General features: G+C 42.2%; 1 protein-coding gene across 1 annotated transcript in view; it reads right to left on the minus strand.

Moving 5' to 3' along the window:
• TM7SF3 (transmembrane 7 superfamily member 3) overlaps nt 1-13549 on the minus strand; it is a 32788-nt gene extending 19239 nt beyond the window's left edge. Inside the window, exon 1 of the mRNA XM_006127681.5 lies at nt 13216-13549. Within this exon, the coding sequence (XP_006127743.2) occupies nt 13216-13300 (85 nt within the window). The 5' untranslated portion in view covers nt 13301-13549. The remainder of the gene's footprint in view (nt 1-13215) is intronic.
• Nucleotides 13550-16789: the final 3240 nt, after the last annotated feature.

Genomic DNA, 16789 nt, shown 5'->3' on the forward strand with positions numbered 1-16789 from the left:
CCACTCCTGAGGAGACCCCTACCACTTTGCACTGCTGCCTCTCATACAGAGGCAGCAGCAAGGGGCAGCAGCAGCCCTTGTCTGCAGGGGGCCTGAGCTCCCTGTGGACAGAGGCTGTGCTAGCATTCCATAGGGTAGCCTCCCCCTATGCTGATGCCTCTGTGGGAAGCAGCAAATGGGGGGGGGAGGAGAGGGAACAGAGGAGAAGAGAGGCAGCTCTACATAGCTAGCACATGCAGAGAGCTGGTTTTTGGTGGGGGGTTTTTTGCTTCTGACTTGTGTGCGCCTCCCCCCAGGCTTACCATAATTCATAGGTAACAACAAATCTCACACTGTTTCAAGTAACTGCTCAGTATTCGGAAAACTTAAAGTTTCTGCTCTCACACTACTTCATAACACCTACTGGTTTTTCATAACACCTGAACATTAGTTAATCGGTGTGACCATGTGAGAATTCTTTCATCAATCTAGCATGGTCTGTGGATTAGATGGTTTAACTACTTCCTCTGGTGTGAATTTCACAACCCTGAGACATACTTATAGAAATATAACTTTTCAGTGTAGACCAGCCCTTATGAAACAGTGATTTTTTCCAGTTTAGCTTAATCCAGAAGAAGAGTGCATACACTTGGGAGTTATTTCAGAATCATTCCTGTGTAGACTAGCCCTTATACAGTACATAATTGAAGTTTGTTAAATGATTCTGCTTCTCTGATTTGGAGCCAGCTCAAGGCTGCAGAAAAACTTACACCTGAATGATTCATCCAGCAAAAACAAGGTCAGCACACCAAGAGCAGTTCTTTTAGACTTAGTTTCAAACACATTCAGAGAAGTCTGATGTCCAGTACTAATTATTTTTCCTGGGCCAGAACTCCAGATTTTGTGCTCCATATTTCCCTCAATCCATAGGGATCATTCCCATTTATGGCAAGGAGACATTTATACAAAAAGCAAAGGCAGAACTATAACTCAAAACTTGAGCTTTTGTTTTGTAATACCTTCATTCTGCATTCAGCATCATTCACTGGGAAATAAACTCACTTTTAAGATCCCTGTTATTTCTGTTCTTTCTCTGCCAGTTTCTTTTCTTTGAATGTCTCCCTTCCTCAGTTCTTTCCACACAACAATTTCCAGCCCCTTCTGCCTTATCAGCAATGGAAGAGTCATTGGTGATATTTAGAGTCAATCAGGCTTTAGTATTAACACCTCGTCAATGAAGTTAATAGGGTAGAGAGGTGTCTTTGCAACCATTATTTCAAGCTGTCTGCAGATTCAGGAAGACAACACAGGCACAGCTACCCTCTGTTCACATTCAGATACTTAGCACCTTCTTGGGTACCAACTGATTTCATAGGAGATTTTTTACAAATTCTGGAGAACTAATACGCCACACAGGGCACATAAGCGCCACCTGATTAACTTAAAAGCAGGCAAGCTAATCTTTCGTCACACATTAGGCTTCCCCTCCGTGCACCCTCTAGAGGCATTCCATGTCAGACATTCAGAAACAAGAGAGCTCATTTGAGAAAGCCAAAAAGGAGTTAGAAGAACAGCCAGCCAAGAACTCAAAAAGTAAGAGCAAAATGTGTTTTAAGTCCATCAGAAGCAGGAAGCCTCCTAAACAATCAGTGGGGCCACTGGATGATCGAGATGCTAAAGGAGCACACAAAGACAATAAGCTCATTGCGGAGACACTGAATGAATGCTCTGATTCAGTCTTCATGGCTGAAAAGGATAAGAAGATTCCTAAACCTGAGGCATTCTTTATAGGCAACACATCTGAGGAATTGTGCCAGATTGAGGCATCATTAGAGGTATTTTGGAGAAAATGATAAACTTACCAGTAACAAGTCACCAGGACAGGATGGCATTCACCCAAGAGTTCTGAAAGAACTCAAATATGAAATTGTGGAACTATTAACTGAGGTTTGTAACCTATCCTTTAAATCAGCTTCTGTACCTAATGACTGGCCCTGGCTCCGGAAGAGGAGCACGGTGATTTCCCTGCACCGGCGCAGGAGGCGTGAGTTGTCCCCGGGGCAGGTGCGCGCGGGGTTTCCCTGCGCCGCGGGGGGGGAGGTTTCCTGACATTTGGTCCAGTCTAGACGGGCCAAATATTGGAAAAACCTCTTCATACAGAAGATTTTTTTTTAAAAAGCAGCAGTATAAGGATTGGGGATAGCAAGTGATGGGGAGGAGGAGAATAGAGAGGGCGGGGCTTCAAGGAAGGGATGGGGCGGTAGATCTTGGCTTGGTCTGTCATTTAAAAAGTGATCTTGGGTGTAAATAGGTTGGCAACCACTGATCTAGGGGGTCACCAAATGAAATTAATAGGTAGCAGTTATGAAAAACAAAAGGAAGTTTTTCTTCACACAGCATGCAACCTGTGGAACTCCTTGCCAGAAGATGTCTTGAAGACCAAGACTTTAACAGGGCTCAAAAAAAAAACAAATTAGATAAATTCATGGAGGTTAGTTCCATCAATACTTATTAGCCAGAATGGATAGGAATGGTGTCCTTAGCCCCTGGTTGTCAGGTTGGCAATGGATGACAAAAGAAGGATCACATGATGATTACCTGTTCTGTTCACTGCCTTTGGGGCATCTGGCATTAGCCACTGTCAGAAGACACGCTACTGAGCTAAATAGACCTTTGGTCTGACCCAGTATGGCCGTTATGTTCTTATAAATACATCTACAAACTTAGCTGGTGTTGCACAGATCTGGAAGGTAGAGGCCTCCTGCCCATGCTCCCTGGAGGCCAGAGGTGAGAGGGGGGTCACACAGGACAGCCCTGTGGCGCTCCCTGAGCCCACCTGGGGAGACAGAAGCAGGGGTACTCTGGATGGCCTAGCGGTGTTGGGGTCTGGGGGAGGGGTGATAGGGCTGCATTGCTTGGCTCCAGTGCTTGGGGGAGGCGAGGGAACACCATGGAGGTGCCAGGACTTCCCCTGGTCCAACACTGGGGCCACAGGCCAGGAGGGGGAAGGTTTTAGAATTGGGGGCCACTTAACTGGACTTGTGACTGGCAAAATAGCAAGTTACATCCCCTGCTGGCCACTCCCTTCCTGGTGCAGCTGCCCCCCGTAGTCTCTCTGCATTACAGCTATCACCTGCACTGGCTGCCACCAGTGGTGACTGTACAGTATTGGGTCCCTCTGATGAGCCTTCTCCCTTCCATGTTGTGAAAATCAATCAAATTCCAGGCAAATCCTGTTTTCCTGCCACAATCAAACCCTCATCTTAAGTTAGGATAAGAGGAAGCTGAACAAGTGTGGTGATCCTAGCTGTTACCATTTAGGAGGCATTAACAGACTTGCAGATATACAGACTCCTCTATAATGTTATACTTACACACATACACACACACACACACACACACACGGGTTGTGCCCCGTTCTTGCTACGCTCACCAACCCCCCCCCCCCCCTCTGGCCGCTTTCGCAGCCAAAGAGCCTTTTAATTTTGTACTGATTATATAGAAGTGCGAACAAACTAAGCTGTATAGAAAAATTGTTAATTGGTCTATTGCTCACATACATGTTACAAACCCATCTACAGACAGATCTCAGTTTTGTAGTTGGTTCTGGTTGAAATGCAAGTAAGCAAGACACAGACTCCCCTTTCAAGTAAGCTGATGTCATTCTGTTGCATGGCAGGAAAAGCTTTTATATATAGTGAGAGAGATATAGATTTAAGAGAGATCATTTATAAAGACACAATACAGAACATAGCAAAGAATTCCACAATTAAAGCAGTAGCCTGATCTCTTAGTCAAAGTGAACTTATGTCATACTCCAAAAAGAAAAAAAAAATGGATTCTTGTCTTTGGCTTTTTAACAAAAAAAACTTCCCTCTAGAATAGAGCAGTTTCAACAGCTAGAATCAAAGAGGAATTTTTCCCAGGCACTAAATTTATACAAAAGACATGGAAAGTTATGGAAATGTAACTCTTGTCTACACACAGTACAGACACGCTGTGGTTAGTGAAAGCTTTTCCCCCACTGCTGAGCCAACATCTCTTAGCCCCAAATTACAGGAATAATCTGTACTTAATTTTTGCCAGGGCAGAGTCCTGGCATCTCTAAACTTGGCAGTTCAAACCTCCCCCTTGCCCCAGCCTCTCTGAGTTTGGCACATTAGTTATTAATGTAAATAAATTGCTTGAGCTCCAGCCCCTTTTATTACAAATTAAGCGTTGGTAACAAGGGTTCCATGGGTCTACTAATCTTGGCTCTCATTAAGCAAGCTGAGAGGGTGTTCAGTCTCCATGCCTACGCTGAAAGGCCCAAAAAAGATGGCGTTTGTTCTGCAGTGTCAAGATCTGTCCTTCCATCTAAACCTCATCAACTTGTTTATACAGAAGTCAGAAAATAGCCAAAGGTAACACCTACAAACAAAATGCATCATTTATTAAAATTTTAGGAGACCCAAGACAGAGATGCTAGAGAAAAGATATTTCCTACTGTGAAAGTAGAAAGAATTATACTATAAGAGAAAGATGAATTATGCTGTAATAATTGAATAAGTTGAAGGAATACTGTTTGTCTCTGAACAGGAAGAAGAAAAGTATGTTAATGTTGTTTGTAGGAATGCAAATTACAAAGTGCTAGCCAGAGTTAATAGGAAAAGGAACATTAGGTGTTAGGGAGAAAACAATTGAGATAACCAAGCAATTGGACAGGAGATTGCTTGTGTGCTTGATGTGGAAATGAAGAATACTTGAGTAGCCTCACAGTAATTATGTGAAATAGTGATAGAAATGTAGCCGTGTTAGTCTGGGGTAGTTGAAGCAAAATGCAGGACAATGTAGCACTTTAAAGACTAACAAGATGGTTTATTAGATGATGAGCTTTCGTGGGCCAGACCCACTTCCTCAGATCTGAGGAAGTGGGTCTGGCCCACGAAAGCTCATCATCTAATAAGCCATCTTGTTAGTCTTTAAAGTGCTACATTGTCCTGCATTTTGCAGTAATTATGTGAAGTTTTGCCCCCCCTTTTAATCCTGTTAATTTTGGCTTTCTTTTGACTGTATAAATCAAGGGGTTTGAACCTTGTATGACAAATCTGTGAGTCCTGTCTGACTTTGACACTACCCATTCAATTATAACAAGTTGTAAGATTCCTGACTCTTAGATTTACTGTAACATTGCTATTCATACTCCTCTTCAATCATGGGCACTTTCCAAAAGAGACTCTTTACTAATGTCCTAAAGTCCTTAACCTCCAATCAGGAGCAGAAAATGGTCTCTTTGTAAAAGAGAAAAAAAATAACTCATGTGAAAACATGCCATGGCCAACAAACAATCTGAAGGAATGGAGATGAGAAAAAAAGTATCATTCTTCCCCAAACTTTGTGGGCAAGATCTTCCAGATAGAGGCAGGATGTTTCCAAAGGATGCACTGCTCACCCAACACATCATCTGAGCCCTTTACAGTGGAGTAGAGACAACAAAAATCAAGGTTCTCCCTTCTGTACACACCCACAGACTTCCACATTATCTACGCTAATGAGAAGAACAATCTCTTTATTAACATGCATTCCAGTTTCAACATGTGGAGACACTACCTCGATTCGATCACAAGACATCAGCAGCAGACATCCTACCTGACAAGCTAATTTACAGGGCAGCAGTTTAAATTAAGTTGTGATGTGTAATGCTATCTGAAATATTTTTTCCTAAGCCATCCCTACCCACCTACCCCATGATTCTGGGAACTGTAATTGAAATCTGAAGTTTTATACACAAGCAATGCAGTACACAGGAATAGAAGACAAACAGGGCTGGTAATAAAGCATTTTTGCTGCCCCAGGAAGATGACAACCAAGTCAACATCATCCTATTAAAAGTCTCTAGTTATTCTGTAATCCCAAGGCATGTATTCTGCTTGTACAGCATTACTGCTTATGCCAATACATGATGAATGGAAAGCAAACAACCTACTTAAGAGCCCCTCACCACTACATCACAAGTTCTCAGTTACGTGTCAGGGTGTGTAGAGGCATTAAAACACACACACACACACACACACACACACACACACACACACACACTTAAGCCATGTGCAGTTTAACACATAATTTTTACAATTTCAAGTAAGCTCAGTACTGGCGCAAAGTGTCATATTGACAGCCAGGGGAGCAAAGTCCTCCACCCAAAGATCAGTACATAGCCTGCACCACCACTTCACTAGCTTGGTGCAGGCTTCCCTGTATTGAATGAAGGTACCATAGTAGTACTTACAGGGCCCAGATTAAGGCCCCATTACACTGGAGCCACACACACAATTCCTGTCATTGAGAGCTTAGAGTGGGAGGGGAAAACAGAAGTAAGCTGCCCAAATTCACAAAGTAGGTCAGTGGCAGAGCCTGAAATAGAACCCAGATCTTCCAAGGCCATACCTTTGTCACTTAGCAAAAAGTAGGATCAGGAAACTCAAACTGAATGATTACCTTTACGGGACATTAGCTAAATTCAGTCTGCAGGTCTATTCCAGTCTTTGCGCCCCTCCAAGAAGGTTAACACACAGCCAGATGGCAATGACTTTTGATCGCTACCAAACCAGGCTGGATTTGAATTGTTGACCCAGAGCTAAAAGAAATTTTGTTTAAAGAGGGAACTGGAATTAAACAGCAAAATATAAGTAGAAGCAACAGCATTCAACAAGTGTTACTTAGTGTTTTCTTACTGGATATTCATTATGATCAGAGCACAACGTCATTAATGTAGAACAAGAAAGTCACAGAACTAATTAAGTGCATCTCAACACCCACTGCTTCAGCTAAGCCTGGCAAGTTACAGCACTGTTAACTTTCTGGCTTAGGGGGAGTGGGTTTGTTTTTTTTTTTTTTTTTTTTTTTTAAACAGTGCTATCAAGTGCTAGTGTGAACCAGGCTACAGCACGGAAGCTATGCTCCCAGAACTGTTAGCTACTCCCCTCGTAGAGGTGGCTTACATAGAGTGATGATCGGAGAGCTCTCTTCCAGCTCTTGTGCCTTGGCCACACTTAAGCGCAGACAAAGCCTTCATCACTTTGAATTCTATCCCTTTCTCCCATCCTTTCTTTGCAGGATGTTAGTTTCAGCCCTCCTCCTGGTCTGATGGTGCAGGAAGTCACCTGTGTCAAGCTCAGTGTAGGATCATGGCCTGTGATATTCACTTTTTTGGAGGGCAAAGCAAGGACCTTGCATTTCTGCAGAATGCTTAACAGCCCTGGAACACTGATACTCATTACCACTGTTGGTCAGCATTGCTTTACTCCATACAAAGCTTTTTATAAATTTTGCATCTCAAGACTATACATATTAAGAGTCTGCCTGATGACTATCATTGCTGAGCATTTACAATTATTGACACACCATCCCACCCAACACCTACCCATAATCAACAAATGTTTGCACAAGATTTGGGGCATATAAAAATCAAGGCATAAGAGTACCAATTACAAACATTTAATGTACATTTGCAATATCAATCATTGACATGTATATGAATAATACAAGTATATGAAGCAGAAAGTAGAGGTACAGCACAAATCTTAATTTGCAGTTCACAGAGTGACCTCTCTTTTTAATGTGAAAAAATCTTTCAAAATATGTATCTGTTTAAATTATAGTAATGTTTTAACCAAACACTGCAGTGAATTAAGTGATGGTGCATCCAGATCCAACACACTTTTCCCACACTCGTGCTTGAAGATGTGCTCATTTTCTATAACAGCTTCAGTTGGTGCTGGTAGGGACCTGAGCTGTGGCGTTGACATGCTACCTCTGCCAATTTTCACTGCACATTATTCTTCCCATGCTTCTGACACCATGGCACAGTTTGTCAACTCAATGACATTAGGCATCATTGCACTGATGTCAACCAGCAGAAAGAAGGAATCACCAGCTCACAGAATCTTCAGCACAGTACCCTGGCTAAGGCCAGAACAGAATGCTACTGCATCACTGCCAGAGGGTGCAAGGATAGCAAATAGTCTAGGCACAATGTTCTAGTACTGTGCTGCCATAGCATGAATGTTTATTACAGCTCCAGCTGAGGGTTCTTCTATGATTATGGAAACCATACCCTGTTCAAGGTAATGATACAAGAGTAAGACAAATACATCAGTGTTATCAGGTAATACTGATATTACCACTGGAATCTCTTTCACAACCATCCCCATCTGCTGTATGAGGTGGCTGACTGCTTATGTGGCCATATCTTCTCTCTTGATCACCACATCTTCACTTCAGGGGATGTGTGGCCTCTACCTGCAATGCCCCCTAGTTTGTGCTTTAATGGGTGCTCTTAGTCAATATTTTTGTGTTGAATGAATTCTGTATAAATTATGTCAATCAACTGTTTATTTCCAGCTAAGGTAAAACCAGCTTTCTGTGGCAGTAGCTATGTACTCACAGTCAGCTGATGCTTCCTGCTTGCTTCTGTAGCACTGTTAAGTCTTGTGATACTCTGGGGATGAGTCTAGACTACATTCCTCTTTCAAAAGAGGAATGTAAATGAAGGAAATCGAAAATGCAAATGAAGCCCAGATTTTCAAATCTCACGCTTCATTTGCATAATCGCGTCCTATTGCTTTTTCAAAAAAGATTTTTTTGAAAAAAAGGTGTCTAGACGCAGTTCTTTAGGGAAAAAACCCTTTTTTGAATGAACCCTGTAAACCTCATTTTTTCAGGAATAAGAGTTCTTTCGAAAAAGGGTTTTTTTCCCCGAAAGAACCGGGTCTAGACTATTTTTTTTTTAATTTGAAAAAGCAGACACGATTATGCAAATGAAGCGTGAGATTTGTAAATCTGCGCTTCATTTGCATTTTAGATTTCCTTCATTTACATTCCTCTTTCAAAAGAGGAATGTAGTCTAGACGCACCCTTAGCGCGGAGGTCTTTGCACTTTTCTAAGACAAGGTGTACATCACCTGCAGCTAGCTTGTGTTCAGTGCAGACTCAGAAATTGGACACCAAGTCCTTGAATATCACTTGCTGCCAGCGAGCCACTGAAAAGAGTGGAACCATCAATGACTTTACAGGAGATGTCTTGTTAAGTATGTCTAGTTGACGCTTCTATCTGCAGCTGGTTCTTTAGCTTACGCTTACCAAGGCTAAGTCTCATGTCGCGAACATTGACACGGACTCAAGGGTCAACTCAAATGACAAAACAATCCTGCTCATGTCAACCTCTCATGAACTTGCTCATTGGCAAGCATCACATACCTTTGTTGGATAAACCTTTGTCCTTGGCATGCTCTGTTCTTGGCAGTCTGTTATCCTTGGTATTGTAGCCCACAGAGCCCTCTGGGCTACATTCAAATTCTCACAATTCGTGAATTCCAATTGTACACTAAAACAAGGTATTGCCCCAAACTTGCATTTGACTACCAGACTACTCCCCTGAACCAAGTTTTCTTCGTCACATTATTGTCCAATTTTGCAAGCAGACAATAATCACCTTGATTTATTTCTATGATATAGAATTATTGTGACAAACAAGTTCTCTCAGAATCAAGGAACCAAATTCACAGCAGAATCAAATGAACTCAGCTAAGAAAAGAGTAGGGGAAACCCAAACACTTCTCTGTAGTTCCTCCCTTTACTCTTACTTGTGAAGTCACTTGTGACATTTAAGATTGTCTAGCAGGCCCTTTTACATGGTGGCAGTTTGTGTGTACAGGAACAACAGCATAGGGAAGGGTCACTGACAAGTCCCCAAATATACTGCAGCTATAGCAGACCCTGGAAAGGGAATCGCGTCCCACCTGTGCCAAGTCTCTTAACTGTGTCCCTGAAATGAGATGACAGCACAATAGAAGCTTCAGGGGGTAGCAGAGTTAGCCTGTTACAGAAAAACAACAAATGGTCTGGTAGCACTTCATAGACTGAAGAAGCGAGCTGTACCCACGAAAGCTCATGATACTAGCTATATGTTTTGTTAGTCTATAAAGTGCTACCAACACAATAGAAGGCTTTCACTTTGTTACAAAGGCATTGTTACCTTTTCTGCACTACAAAGAGGACTGTTGTAGTGCTGTGCCATTAGATGCCAGGCAAAGACAACTTTGTTCTTCCGTTTGAAGAAAAAGAATCTCTGTGAAATAGGATAGTATCAAGTCACCTATACCAAGTTTTGAGCAATACTTTGTTTTAGTGTCCATACAATGTTGTATTTTTCTGGTGGCTTTTGAATCTAAACACTCTATATTAAAAAATAAAACTCAATGATCCCTTGTCACTGCTTTGCACTTTCTTACCACTCTATTCAAGCTGAGTCACCAAGCTGAGTACTTGGTGTTATTCACTCAATAGTACTGCTGTGCAGCATTAAAACTACAGCAGAAATTACAAGAGATAGGATTAGAAATTAGAAAGCCTCACACATTCTGTAAGGTACTGGCAAGGACACAGATCAGACCCACCTCACTTCTCACACACCAGTCTACCTTTTAAAAGAATAGTTAGAAAGAGAGCAAAGAAAACCGAGCCACTTCGTCCGAAAAAAAAAAAAAAAATCTATTGTTAATACAAAGTACATGGACCACCACTGGATATTCTAAAGGGAATTAATTCATACTTCAGATATACTTTAAGGGTTTGGTCATAGTTATTAAACATATGTTAGGGTATGTCTACACTAGCCCCCTAGTTTGAACTAGGGAGGCTAATGTAGGCATTCGAAGTTGCAAATCAAGCCTGGGATTTAAATATCCCGCGCTTGATTTGCATCTTCCCGTCCGGTCGCCATTTTTGAAATTTACAAGTCCGGACTAACTGCCCACGTCTACACGCGGCAGGGACCCAGTAGTTCGATTTAGGGCTTTAATTCGAAATATCTGTTATTCCTCCGGCAAGGAGGTTTTTTGACCAGCTTTAGAAAAATTTAGTTCTGCCTTGCAACAGTAGCCTAGCATCCTCCAAGGGGAAGTGGGTTAGTTCAGTATCACTTTGGCTGTTTCCCCACTTAAGTGTACTGCGGAAACCAAAAACACACAACCATAAAAAGTATGAAAACTGACTTCTTCCCCTAGACTCTTTAAGATGAAAAGGGAAGTCATTGCCAGCATTCTGCAGTACAAACATGAGGATTCAATATATTTCAGCTCAGGTCTTAATAAGTGCTCACTAATTTTAGATGCTTTGATTTTCAGAAGCACTGAGCACCCACACCCTCAATTGACTTCAGTTCAGTGTCTCCAAGGGAAAGAAAAAAAGACCCATGCTCTCTCAAGCTGAGTACTAAATTAGCAAATTGGTAACATTTTTTAAAATGTTGGCCTAAAAATCCTATTACACATGACAAGAGCTAGAAGTACCTTGTGGCCAAATATTTTCTATGCTTTACTAAAAGATATTAAATTTAAAGCAAAGTTGTAAGAATCCAAGTTCCCTCAAGCTACTGAACTGATGTGGTGAAGACAAGTCAGTTTCACAACCAACAATACACAAGGGAGAGATGTGGCCAATGTCGCATCAGACTGCCTTTGACTATCCCTAATCCCACAGACAAATATCCATTTTGCATCTGGGTGAACTGGAGTTGATCTTTCAGTACAAAAATGGAACAAGGCTTGAAATCATCACTTTCAGGACCATAGTCCCATGTGTTAGCCGCTGTAAGAGACAAGCTAAAGAAAAAATTCAGAGACAAGGCCAACATTCAATCAAGTTGGCCATGTCTGCATGGAAATACTGAGGCTTGATCTAAAACACTACTAATTTATGTCCATATAACTACATTGCACTGATGAACTATTTTGGAATCATCAGATTCAAGAACCAGGCTCTATAACAATTTACTTAGTAGTTATGTCTGTTTCTTGGGTCATTAAAGAGACAACACTTTGCAAGCTTAAAAAACATCTACGAGACTAATCAGTTTCTCTGAGACTCTACTGCCTATTAACTCAACATGACACACTGAGCAGAAGAGTGATTGAATTAACCATGGTATTTGTAGTACTAAAATTCCATGTATGTTGCTTAACACTTTAATTATTCTGAAAGAGAAATGTCAAGTTAAAACTAAAACATGAGCCACACTGTTCACTAGTTGTCAGCAACATGAGATCAAATCAATTTCTGCACTTCTTAACACAGATAGATATGTATTATCAGAAATTAGGAATCAAACAAAAAACATTTCTGCATTAAGATCTCGCTCTCACATGAGAAGTTTCAGTCCAGAGTATCTAGACTGTCATTCAGTTTAAAAGCTAGGGGAAAGAAGGATAATGATGGCAAAATTAATACAGCCACAAAGTATTTTGTTATAACCAGAACTTCAAAATATTTCAGAGATATCTTGTATATCAACCTCTGTTGATATTCAACCTTCCTTGTGCAGCACAATCTTCCTCATCCAACCTTCCTTGAGCAGCACAATCCAACAGTTTGAATTTGAAACTGCACATATTTCAAAGAAGGGGCATACCAGTAGTGTTTGGCTTATTTTTGTTAACCATTTTTGTTCTACCATTCAATGGAGTTATACCCTCTAAGTACATTTCTGTTGCTTACATGCAACCCACGCTGCTTTCTATTAAGATTCTCTGGATCATAATGAAATGCTTGTTCACAGCAGGAAAAAAGCCTCACTGTTGCCAAAACATATGACTGAGCCCTGATCCATGAAACACATGACATGCTCCTTTAAAACTACAGTGTTCACGATCATTTCACTCCTTATGCAAGTCACCTGATTTTGGGGACCAACCCAACAACCCATGCCAATTCCCCACGGTGTAGAAAGCATTCTAGGGTTCACTGACAACTATTCAAATGTTCTTTGCAAATAAATAAAGATCCCACAAGGGAACATGGCTACCCCAGGCAGAGAAATTACTGGGAATCTTGACAAACTATTCCAGGCCACCCCTTATTTTCATGCTGAAGGAAGCCGCTAGCAGCTGTGATCCAGGATCATCTTTGCAGCCTGAGAGATGACCCCCGGCTATTATTATATGCGTGGGGTGACAATCCCGAGGTCCCCACTTGCTCACGAAGATCCCCTTGGCAAACGCACTTGCAAAACAAGAACGCAAAGAAGCAGCTGCCAGCCATCTGTTGGTAAAGCCAGTCGCGCTCCCTCCGACCGCGCAGCTGTGAAAGCGGGGCCCACCTGCCACCTCAGGGTACTAGGGAGGTCTGTCCGGGGGGGATTATCCCCCCATCCCAGGCCAGAAGGGGCCTTTATTTCCTTTCCCGCCCCCCTTTTTAGCTTACCCGTGCTGGAGGCGACCAGGGCTCCACGCCCGCCCACGAGCCCCAAGATCAGCAAGGTGCCGGGGAGGAAGCGCGGGAGCCACATTGCGCCTGGAAAACCCCCCCGCCGCGCCCGGGCTGGGGCGGGGGAAGGAGCCGCACAAGCTCGCGAGACGCTACCTGCGCGGCGCGGGCGGCTCTGAGCCGGGCGAGCCCCTCATCGCAGCCCCCGCGCGCCCTAACGCCGGCCGGAGCCGGCCGCGCCTCCGCTCGCCTCCATTTCTAACCCGCGGGGAGGCCGCGAGCGCCCCCACTTCCGGCAGCGAGCCCGCTGCGCCGCGCTGCTAGCTTGCGTGCACGAGGAGCGCGGGGCGGGAGAGGGGCGAGGCCGGGAGGGGGGGTGGCAGGGAGCGCTGCAGGAGCCAGGGCTGCTTGGCAGTGCACCTGAAGGGCCCCTAGTGTGCGCGCGCCGCCAGGCCTTGTGCAAGGAACAAACACGAATCAGCCAGAACTAGTGGGACGAGCCCCCGTCTTGTGTGCGTGTGCAGCTCCTTGCCAGTGATTACCGAGCCTCCCTAGGGTTTGCCTGGAGGGAAATGTTGGCCCTAGCAGATGTTTATATCCCTCAGCGCGGACGTCTGTTATTGACTCGGAAATGCCTGGCTGTTGTAAATATTATTGATCGGCCTTGCAGGAGTCCTGGAGGCCAGTTGAGATCAGGCTGCTAGGCTCTGGACACGCGTCTTAGCAGCCGCTTTGCCAAGGTTCTCATCTAACCCTTTCCCCGCTTAAGAAAGTTGCACCAGTTATTAAATGATTGGGTTTTGAAATGACTGTTTTTCTTGAAGCACCAGATCCTAGAGGCGGGTTGTGGTGTGAGACTTTCAGACGTCATCTCAAAATAAATGTTTCTAGCCCTCTTGGTTGTGGAGAAAAGTCCAAAAACGTGGCTCAGGTACACGCTAAAAGCTCAGGAAACGGACGAGCAATTAAAAGATCACCACATGTATTGTTATTACATTTTAGTAATTTTTAAACCAAGCTCATGATTTTTGGTGGGCCTCATCCATAGTGTTTGGAGGTTGGGAGCAGAGATGCTGAGAGCCATTGAACCAAACTGTAAACCCCATCTATAATGGTAACTTCTTCAAGCCAGGGAGTGCAGCAGAACTCCTAGTTCCAGCACCTCTGAGTGGGTGTACTATTATAACAAAACCAGTACAAATACCTGGGGAGATAGTTTTGTTTTAGCTTAAGAGTGTCTTGCTTTGGCTTAATGTAAACTGGTTCCCAATCAACCCAAGCTAACCGAAACCAAAAAACCACTCAAACTGAAATCACACAGAGGTTTGCACTGTAACAGTTTAAATTCACACCTTAGGCATGCAACTTTCTTGTACAGACAGGTCCTACATAAGTGTTTGGGAGATTGAAATCTTTGTCAGGAGGGATGGCGGTTTATTGTGATTTGTCTCTGCTCATGAGATTGTTAGCCAAATTCTACGTGCTAGGGCAACAAAATGATAAATCAAATTCGATACTGATTAATGCAAAGTAATTCACACTGGAAATCATAATCCCAATTATACATATAAAATGACAGGGTCTAAATTAGCTGTTACCACTTAAGAGTGAAATTTTGAGTCATTGTGAGTGGTTCTCTGAAAACATCCACTCAATGTGCAGCAGCAGTCAAAAAAATGAATAGAATATTGGGAAATAAGAAAGGGATAGATAATCGGCCAAAAATTCTTATTGCCTCTATATAAATACATGTTGAATATTGCATGCAGATGTGGTTGTCCCATCTCAGAAAAGATATATTAGAATTGGAAAATGTTCAGAAAAAGGCAACAAAAATTATTAGAGGTATGGAACAGTTTCTGTATGAGAAGAGATTAATAAGACTGGAACTTTTCAGCTGGGAAAAGAGACCACTAAAGGGTTATACTATCATGAATGGTGTGGAGAAAGTATATAATGAAGTGTTATTTACTCCTTCTCATAACACAAGAATGATGAGTCACTAAATGAAATTAATAGCCAGTAGGTTTAAAATAAACAAAAGGGAGCATTTCTTCACACAACACACAATCAGCTTGTGGAATTCTTTACCAGAATTGTTGTGAAGGCTGTAACTATGAAAGGGTTACAAAAGAACTAGATACAGTAATTATTTGCTTAACACGTGCCCGCTTAACACGTTTTCGCAATAGCATGATTTTTTTTAGGGAACATTTTTTGAATAATATGACCGTCCCCGAAATAACACGAAAACTACTTCGCGCGGTGGTATAAGTTGGTGAAAACAGTGATAATACACATGAGCGGATGAATACATGTGGTCACAGTGCTCCTCAACTCACATGTTTATCTTTATGTTTTAACAAACCACAGTGACTTGTGTTGCTAGATATCTAATGTTGACGTTGATGACTGAGCACCAACAAAAAATTGACTTTGCCGCCACCACCACCTGAAATGCAACCCCCACCTTTTCCATCATTTTTAATGGGAAAATTGACCCCGCATAGCATGTTTTCGCTTAGCACAAACATTTTCAGAAACACATCTGTAGTGCTAAATGAGAAATTATGGTACAGTACATTCATGGAGGATAGCTCCATCTATGGCTATTAGCCAGGTGTCCCTAGCCTCTGTTGTCAGAAGCTGCGCATGGATGACAGGGAATAGATTACTTGATTGCCTGTTCTGTTCATTGTCTCTAGCGTATCTAACATTGGCCATTCTTGGATGACAGGATACTGTGCTACATTAATTTTTGGTCATATCCAATATGATTATTCTATAGATTTGCTAACATCTTTTATATGTTAACTGACGTAAAATAAGAATCTCATCAGCATAGGCTTGTTTTTCCTAGAGTATCTTTTCTCAGAACTGATAGAATCATAGTCCAGTCCCCTTAAGTGAGGCAGGATTAAGTCTACCGACAGTACACTATTCTTGAGAAATGCTTCCTATGTATGCCATAAACAGAATGGCAGTTTGGATACTCTGGGCTGAAACTTACCATGCAAGATCTTAATGTTTCTGGTTGGTTCAAAATTTCTGATATTTATCTGTTCTCAGAATTGCAGACGTTGATTTTAATCTCATTTTACTCACAACTGATAAACAGTGTGGCTTGTGTTTTAGTTTAACTTGACATTTCTCTTGCAAAAGAATTAAGAATTAAGAATTAAGAAAGTGTTAAGTAACATACCTGGAATTTTAATAATACACATATATGTAGGGTCTTCAGTATTACTTGTAGACATAACATTTCTCCTTAGTCTCGGTTAGAAATGATAACTTTGCTTTTAAGGTACAGCACTTTTTTCTGCTACATGTTTTTGCATATAATCATCAGTGAGGACAGACTGTAAATTAAACAAGTTAGACAAGGTAACATGGAAGCAAACAAGGAGAGCCCTGCATGAATACAAAATTTGTATCTGTACTTGTATCCACAAAAATAAGTTGCGGATATCTGCATTGACATCTGTGTATGTGAAAACTCACAGTTAAAAAGTAGATAGCCACAGATTTGCAGAGTTCTAGACACAATTTTTTTATCCACATCCATATCTAC

The sequence above is a fragment of the Pelodiscus sinensis genome, chromosome 1, assembly GCF_052426305.1.
Source record: "Pelodiscus sinensis isolate ZL-2025 chromosome 1, ASM5242630v1, whole genome shotgun sequence".
Lineage (NCBI taxonomy): Eukaryota > Metazoa > Chordata > Testudines > Trionychidae > Pelodiscus > Pelodiscus sinensis.